At 42.2% G+C, this 9,016-nt stretch overlaps 2 protein-coding genes across 2 annotated transcripts; both read right to left on the reverse strand.

The window, feature by feature from the left end:
* Window positions 1-1,777: 1,777 nt before the first annotated feature.
* LOC139710564 (uncharacterized protein F54H12.2-like) lies at window positions 1,778-3,106 on the reverse strand. Its single transcript, XM_071622493.1, has one exon. The coding sequence runs from the start codon at window positions 3,104-3,106 to the stop codon at window positions 1,778-1,780; it is 1,329 nt and encodes a 442-aa protein (XP_071478594.1).
* Window positions 3,107-5,906: 2,800 nt separating this feature from the next.
* Window positions 5,907-7,487, reverse strand: LOC139710565 (uncharacterized). Its single transcript, XM_071622494.1, has 2 exons — window positions 7,293-7,487; window positions 5,907-6,581 (listed from the first exon to the last, which is right to left on the reverse strand). Exons 1-2 carry the CDS (start codon window positions 7,485-7,487, stop codon window positions 5,907-5,909), a joined length of 870 nt encoding a protein of 289 aa, XP_071478595.1.
* Between the last annotated feature and the right edge of the window lie 1,529 nt (window positions 7,488-9,016).

The raw sequence follows: 9,016 nt of genomic DNA on the forward strand, positions 1-9,016 counted from the left end.
TCTACGCCCACCCTCAAAAAAGTCAAAGAAATCTTCTTTGAGATGGGAAACCTTTTAGACAAATTTTGTGAGATGAGTACGCAAACATATGGAAATTGTTCAGAACAACAAAACAATACTTGCATTATCTCTATCTTCTTTGTTCTTTTATGTAGATCGCTACCACATTCTTCTGTACGATTGAAAAAAAAAGAAGAAAATGTTGGTTTAGGTATATATGTGATTGATACCAACAAGTTTTTGCGATGCATATATCGTTTGACCGATTGTGTACGGGTCTAAGCGTATGTGAATGATATGGAAACGTTTGGCTATGCATATTGTCACACTGTTTGTATTTTTGCTACATTTTGTTCTTTTCAACGATATCATTATGATTAACGCGCATATCCATGTACATCTGTTTTCATGCGTTGAAATGTTTTTTTTTGTTTCTTTTTAAGAAAGAAAAAATGTACGTCTACGCGTTGTACTGTCGAGTATATCTCGAGTATCTCTTGGATTCTTCTCTGTGTTTGTGAAGTTTAACGTGATGAAACAGTCTGTAATTGTACGTTTCAGCATAATTATGTGTATGTTTATGAAATGATTCTCTCTACTGGTGTAACTGGAAAATGCATCCATTATCCATTATTGTATATACCCCCCCCCCATGGTAATACCAGAATCTCTCAACAACTGTTAACAAAAGAAGACAAAAGACGAATGTAAATATTTTTTTCACGATGTAACCGAGAAACTTTATTGAAATGTATATCGATACAATAAATACGACATCGATGTATACACGATAAGAACGACTTCTTTTTCTATCTCTTCAGACTGCGTTATATTTCTCTATACATGCATGTGACTGTGTGTCTGTGTGTGTGTGTGTGTGTGTGTGTGTGTGGATTGTCAAGACACACGCTTAAATACTTTATACATGTACATAAAGTACTAAAACGAGAAAAATACGTACGCATGATCAGGAGGCCAAAACAAACAAACAAACCAAAAAAAAAAAAAAAAACATTTTCCACCTTGCACACTTGTTTTCGAAGTAAATTACAAAGAAGTCTCACATATTTTTTTTCTTTAAGTTACGAGAAACTACGATACATCGTCTATCAACTACATTTCATGCATTCACATTTTTTTTTCATGCAAACAAACATTACATTTCATGCACAATCGTTCAAAGATTTCGATATTTGATTAAGAATGAAATTTGTATCGTGAATGGGTGGATTGTTTCGAGGGTAGAGTCGTTGGATGGATGCGTGAACTTTTCTGTCATTTTGAGCACGACTTTGATTGAATGTAGATACGATACTGGCCATGCTATTTCCTCTGACCCTACGCAACAAATAATTCAGACTATATTGCCCACACACAGCTGACCAAAATGACTGCAGGGACCTTTGGTTATAAGTCCACGCTTTGGAAAACCTGTTTAAAAAAGGTTCGAAATGAGGAGAACACATAGATGGATGTCTCCCGTATGAATCGAAGAATTCTCCCATTTTGGTTTTGGTAAAATAGATGGCAACCCAGTGGCTTCCATCTTGGTCATGCGTATCTACATTGGCGATCAATGCAGCGGGGTAAGTTTCCACGACCGAGGGTAAACGATTGGATGGGAAAACGCCTACAAAGACGCAGCTTAATGCTGGATCCAACATCCCTATGTATTGCAATTGCTGGGTGTCCATGGTATACACTTTAGAAAAAAAATACAAACAAACAAACAACGAATACCAATGTACCCCTTGTTTTCACTCCCCCCCCCCCTGTCTCAACCTCCAAAATCTACGATCACGTTGCGGTTTCTGTCTATTTCTATCACGCTTTCGTATTCTGCATAGACCATTACATTTACAGTTTCCGGTAGTGCTGTAGCAAATTGCATCTCTAGTCGGACGTTGCCATGTTTACGCAAGTTGAAGCAATCTCCCGTAGAAAGATCCGGTGTCATGTCAAACGCATACAGCGTGTAACCCTTGTTGTAATCGGTGCGGGTAATTTGATTTCCCTTGTCTTGGAACATGGAATTGATGCCCGAAAAGAGTGTCTGGTATGCCAGGATGTAGTTTGAGTCACGTCCCGAAAAGTTTGGACGGATAGGTTTCCAAGGTATTTGCTCCGAGTCCGCGTACAAGGCCAGAAAGTTCAGATCGTAATGATGAAAGTTGAAAGGATTTTTGGTGTAGTCCCCGTTGAAAGCCGTGTTACTGACGCAGCCAATCACCAGTCGTTTTGGCAGCTGCCCAAGTATGAGGCTTTCTCTGGTGAAAGACAAGTTCCCTCTTGGTATCGAAAATGTTTTGACCTCAGCACGTCGGATGGGGTATTTGGCCGTTTGCGTTTCCAATGTCTTGGCATGGAGGAGGGCTGCCTCGGGGCTTAGTTTTACTCGTCTCACATGCAGCGATGCACTGGTGATGAGAACTTTGTAATTGGCATTCTCGGCGGCTGACATGAGACTGAAGCTGTTTTTGTTGCGATTGAGTTTAAGTTTAATGTCCACACCACCGAGGAGCAGCCTGTCTTGAAAGACCATGTCCAGATGGAGGACACCCACCATGTCCACGGTCTTGCTTTCTTGTATAAAACGATGCCTTTCCTTCAGACCCTGGTTACCACCATCCGTGCGCAGGGGGTTCCCATCATCCATCTGACCGGGCGTGTCTTTGTAAAAGAGAGCGGAGGTGAGCTGAGATTCTTTGGCTTCGGGCCCGTAGGTAAGCAGCGTTTCAAGGGCAGCTCTGTAAGCGTAAGTGTTGGTTGACGGCGTGACGAGTCTGTCGTTCAGCGTCAAGTCCACGTCGCTAAACAGGGAGTGCAAGAACATGTTGGTAGGCCCAACTTGAGCATCTTGAGCCAAAGGGGTGCCATCACCATTGACTACTTTTGCCTGTACATGGAGTAAACTTTGTGAGAGGTCAGTGTATTCCTCCGTCGACCCTTGGAGATGGAACTGGATTGGCGTTGCATCTGATATGTTTGTTAGGGGGAAAAATTGCACCCATTTCCCCTTCTCTACCGTCGTCTGGGTCGGTGGGATGCTGAATAAGTCACTTTCTGACTTTGAGCATTCACACGACATGTGATGTATTCTCTCCATCTTTTATAAGTAGGTTGGTAAGATGGGGAGGGAGATCTAGCGGTCAAAGATGTCTGAAGTTCTTCTCCTTCTCTTAGCTGGCAGCGAACTGACAGTCTTTTTCTTGGGACGCTTCCTTTTACCCCTTTTTTCACCCGGCCCGCCCGTCGTCTTGGAAGCCAAATCCCGACCCAACTTTTTTAGGTTGGATGTGGTGGCGGATGCGATTGTCTGTCCATATCGCGACGTCACGCATTACATTTACCCCTGTCTGCAATGCTTTCTTCCCCAGCAATTTCCCCCCTGATTTTACAATAGGGATAGCTGATCGGAGAAGCCCTTTTAACATACTGCCCAATCCATAGAGCCCCCTTTGCATTCGAGTTCCACGGAAGATGGTAAACCTCCTCCTCCTCCTCCTCTCTCCTCCTCTCTGTACTCATAATCAGAGTGTGAAAATCACCAGGTTAAATGGATGTCTCCGTACAGAACGAAAATGTAATTTCAGGACCACCTTCCCGCATTGAAATGGCCACTTTGTCCCCAAAGTCACTCCTTATATCTATGTGTATGGTGTCGATGTATTTACTCTTCACAGGAGGTAGTGGGGCATTTGGTAAGATCGGTCGACGACCTCTCCAGCTCGTTTATGGTCCACCGCTACAATCCTCAACAGAGGGGCGCTGATGTCCCCTACTCTCTCGGTTTTCGATAATGTCTCGGTGTAAACGTACAAGGCGAATAATCCACCATTAATGTCGGGAAGAAATTTGGCTTCCTCACTGGAGTAAAGGGTTCCTTCCGGAAACCCAAACAATTGACCCAGACCCTCGCTCAAGTAAACGCCGCTGTTGGGTTGTATCGTGGCTCTGACTTTGTGCGTTGCTGGATTGACGTTAAAACGCGCTTTGTCTCGCATATTGGGTGGCAGAGATTCATTGAATGCCATACATATGCTCTGCGTATCTCTGTAATGGCCTTCAGGAATGCGACCTATCGTGATGACCTGGTCCCCCAGTGAAATGCTGTATTTGTTATTTGTGAAGTTGACGTTTGACCATGAATGTGGATAGATGATATCGACCAATGCCACTTCATATTCCCCGCGTAAAACTAGAGGGGTTGCCAATTTTGTCGTAAAACTGGTCAACGTGTTGTGAGGAAAGTAATCCATGGAGCTGTTGCTCGGTAGGGTGATGTAAACTTGGTCTTCACTGTCCATGATTGCTGGTTGAAATGGGGATGTTACTGCCCGTGGTATGACTTTTGAATATTATCTACCCAAAGGTTAAAGGATGGTGGGTAACCCAAGAATTTGACAAAGTATTCTTTTTTACCGTTGCGGGTTCTACTCTTTAATATTTTCTCAACTCTAAATAGACCCTCTTTGTCTTTCTTCACCCTTTGCAACTCTGGCTCATAAAATGTGCCTGTTACTTTCTCCCCAAGATCATCCTCCAAATTATACACGGGTACGTCGCGCATCTTTTTCTTCGTGACATTGAATACCTCTCTCGTCCAATTCGGACGATACCCTTTCTCAAAAATTTGCTTGGCTCTACTGATGCGAACGCGATCTCCCGCTTTATACCGTGGTTTCTTAATCGTCTTCTCGCGACTTTTTTTCATGTACAAAGTTTTCCAAACGTCCCCTTCATTGTCTTTTGTCACGAGTATGGGTTTGGTTTGGATGGATCGGTGGAATGAGTGATTGTAAGCTCTCACAAAACTGGGTAGCACGTTTATGTATTTAGAGGTATCACGATGGGTAAAGTACTTGTACATCTTTTCCTTTAACGTGCGGTTAAACCGTTCAATCACTGATGCTTTGGTGGTATTGTGAGTCGTGTAAAAGTATATGCCCTTTTTCTTCAAAAATGACTGAAAAACCCTGTTGGTGAATTCCGTCCCTTTATCCGTCTGGATGTACATTGGCTCTCGTTTAGATTCCAGTATTTTCTTGAGCGCCTTCACCAGACTTTTTCCTTTTTTATCTTTAAGTGGAACGACCCACGCATATTTGGACAACACATCGATACATGTCAATAGGTACTTGTACCCCGAGTTATATCTCGATAAAGAAGCCATATCCACCAAATCAAGTTGCCATAATTCATCCATAGCATAGGCCATGACCCGACTCTTTGCAAATTTTCTGCGTACGGGACGATGAAGGGTGTACGTTTCATTACCGGCCAACCACTCTCGCACCTGTCTTCGCGTCAAATTGTACACTCCTTCTTTCTTCACGTATCGGTACAACTTTTCAGCTCCACTAAATCCAGCTTCGTGGTTTGGATCTCCATAAATATTACTCAAATATTTATCCATACTTGACCACTCCACTATCACCACTTTTTTAAAACTAAATGACGAATGACATCCATAATCACACACGCATGTACACACACACACACACGCAAACACACACGCAAACACACACGCAGACACACACGCATTATCACGCACGCACACACACACACACACACACACAAACATATAATATGTATATATTATTATTATATATATATACATATATTCATTCATATTAACCGTCATCACTATCACTAATCAATCCTCAGACATCCGCGGAAATTATCAATACGCATGCTCTTATGCAAAAAAAAAAATAAACATCAGACAGTATAAGCTTACATTTCACTCCAACATAATTTAATTCAATTCTGTAGCATTCGGAAGAAAAAAAAATGACAATTTCATTTCAAAATTTTGAGGCACCGATGTAGAATGTGTGACAGAGATACATAGACTAATAAAAGTATTGCAAGGGTGGGGGGGGGGGGGGGTAAATTGTCCGTTATTATCGCTCCAAAAGTTTCCGTTTGAGGTGATTTACTACTCTGTCTTCTTTCATGTTAAAGTGGAAGAACTCAACCGCTTCTCCCACAGCTAAGTCTTGCTCAACATCGAACATTTCCTCTACTTTGTACACAGCGTCGAAGAAAGAGAGGAAATCTTGCTCTTTCATATTGTCAACCGCTCTCTGAAAGTATCTGTCCACTTTTTCCTCCCATGGTAGCAGCAGGCACTCCGGGTGGTCCATCTGACCTCCGTACTCCATGATACACCCTATGCAGTTCTCCACAGCAAGGTTGTGCATATTAAACGACAGTGCCCGCACTGCCATCAAGATGGGAGCAGCGGGGAGTGAGGCGCTGATGTCATCCTCCTTGTCCTTCTGCGCAAGTTCATCCAACTCCCCATCCTCGACATTGATGATAGGCAGCTCTCCCTCCTCCTCCATTTCCCCATCCTCAATGACGATAACTTCTTGCTGCTGCTGCTGCTGCTGCTGTTGTTGTTGCTCTGCATCACCCTCGTCGTAATTGAGGGTCTTCCTCACCGGGTCCAGTTCGTTGCGGGTCAGCCGACGGTACGTCCGACGGAGAGGGGCCCAGGTGCTAGCCTTGGGTGCTGCGGCATCCGGGGTTGGGTGTTTGTTGTCCAACTCTCCCTCCAATTGTGAAATGGCAGACTAGAGGTGGTATAAAGACGGCAGGGTATAAGTGTCAAATAGTCAAGATTTGTTTTGTTTTTGTTTTGTTTTTTGAACTTGTGTTTGTGAAACATATCCCCCCACCCCCCCAAACTGTTCTTAAAACACCCCTCCCTAACGGGTAGCATTTTCCTTGGACATTTCTTTCACCCGCACAGCATCGCTGATCCCCTTCAGAGATCTGCTTAATTTCCACCATTCATCAGCGGTTAGATTGATCCCCCTGATACCGGGTAACATCCTATTGTCCTTTCTGTCCTTGTTTTTGTAGTATTCACGTATGGCAACGTACGTTACTCCTCTGTACGTTTTAACCACCGCAAAACGATTCTTACCCAAATGGAAAGGTTTTGAACCCGATTCGAATTCACACAAATCCAAACTCTCTTCATGACTATAGTGACACCCTGCCTCTTCCTGCACCTTTAACCTCTTGCCTTTACTCTCGAAGGTTACATCCTGCACATATCAAAGATAAAAAAAAAAAGAATTGAAAAGAAATTATATTTAACGTAATTACAACAAAAAGCAAATCTATGATATATGCCACATGCCTTTGTTTCTGTTTTTTTTTCTTTTTTTAAAGTTTGTCCGCTTCATGCTTTTTTTCTTTTTTTTCTTAGTGATAAAGAATCAATACTTGTAACGACACACACAAAGATAATAATATAAGAGATTCATTGTACATACCTTCAATGCCAAGAAGTTCTCTGGTACAGAAGTAGGCGGTGATGGACTCTCCGCGACACGTTTAGGCCTATAGCTGATGGGCCTACTGGCAGAAACAAAGTCGTCCTTAGGAATTCTCCTCACATACGGTGTATTCAGTGGTGTCGACATGGTTGCAAGATCAAATTCCGAAGATGGTGATGATATGGCCATCATGTTTCCAATTCGTAGGAACGCTGGAGTAAGCTAGCACTAGTCAATTGCACAAGTGGCTATGATGAAATAATGGGCCAAACGCGTCGAACTTTATACCATCCAACTCACCAAAACTCCTCCCACTAAAATCACGCATGCGCCATTCCCCCAACCCCCCCCCCTCCTCCTCTCCACCAATCAGAATCACGTAACATTCCAACATTTTCTCCATCCTCTGTTTTCTCATTGGTCGAAAAGCACACACACACACACACACACACACACACGCACGCTTACATATACACACTCTCTTGTATACCCGTTCCATTGCATCATCATCATCATTTTTTTTTTCTATCTAAGACAATGACACAGACTTGCGAATCATAACATCCGGGAGATGCATTAATTACCTCTTCTATTGTTTACCGTAAGGAATCGTTCATTTACTCGTTAATATTTTGTTGGTATTCACCCTCATTGTTTTTGTATCTTTTACTCCTCCACAAACAAACGATGATAGACAACTTCCGGTTGAAAAACATCCGGGGATGCACTAATTACCCACCTTCCATCATATACATGAAGATGCGCTAATTACCCCCTTCCGTCATATACATGAAAATGCGCTAATTACCCCTCTTCCAAAACATATACAGGAAGATGCACTAATTACCCCTCTTCCAGTGTATGCAGTATACCAGAAATCACACTTAGCCCAATTTTTGCTCTCTGCTGTATGCAGTATGCCGGCAATCACACTTTCCTTTGCTTTTTTCCCAGTGTATGCAGTATGGCGGATATCACACTTGCCTCTGCTTTTTCCGGTGTATGCAGTAATAGGCCGGAAGTCACACTTGCCTCTGCTTTTTCCGGTGTATGCAGTAATAGGCCGGAAGTCACACTTGCCTTGCTATAAAGGCTTTACTCTCTTCTGATGTATAAGAGAGATAAAGCTGAAAAGAAAGCTAGAAAGACTGATAGTAGAAGAGATTGGAATCATTATAGAAAGTTGAAAAATGAAGTAACATTGATTATGAGAAAATTGAAGCAGAACTATGTATTAAATGGTATTAATGGAAATCAAAGTAATGGTAAAAAGGTGTGGAAAGTTATACAAAAGGTATTACCCACTAAAGCTAAAAATAGAGATATGTGTTATGTTAAAATAGATAATAGGGAAATTACTGATTCTTTGGAATTGGCAAATGTGTTCAACAGTTATTTTTCGAACATAGTACATCAGATAAAACAAGATACAATGTTTCAAGGAGATTTTAGACAGTATATGAAGATGGAGTCTGATTCAACTTTTGTATTTACTAAAGTGACTGAAAGTGATGTTCGTAATGTACTTGATAATATGTCTTTAGATAAAGCTACAGGTTTGGATGGAATACCTGCGAGATTCGTTAAACTGTCAACGCCATGTATTCTTCTGCCATTTACTCACATAGTTAATCTATCCCTTTTCAGCGGGGTCATCCCGCGTGAATGGAAATGTGCTAAAGTCGTTCCTTTATTCAAAGGCGGCAAGGAAACAGAGTTAG

The sequence above is a fragment of the Diadema antillarum genome, unplaced genomic scaffold (assembly GCF_040938485.1).
Source record: "Diadema antillarum isolate AM-2024a unplaced genomic scaffold, OU_Dant_1.0 seq00001540_RagTag, whole genome shotgun sequence".
NCBI classification, from domain to species: Eukaryota; Metazoa; Echinodermata; class Echinoidea; order Diadematoida; family Diadematidae; genus Diadema; species Diadema antillarum.

Coding starts and splice junctions, on each gene's coding strand:
- LOC139710565 (XM_071622494.1), bottom strand. CDS start 7,487: ATGATGGCCATATCATCACCATCTTCGGAATTTGATCTTGCAACCATG. Junction 6,582..7,292: donor AGAACTTCTTGGCATTGAAG/GTATGTACAATG, acceptor TACCACCTCTAG/TCTGCCATTTCACAATTGGA.
- LOC139710564 (XM_071622493.1), bottom strand. CDS start 3,106: ATGGAGAGAATACATCACATGTCGTGTGAATGCTCAAAGTCAGAAAGT.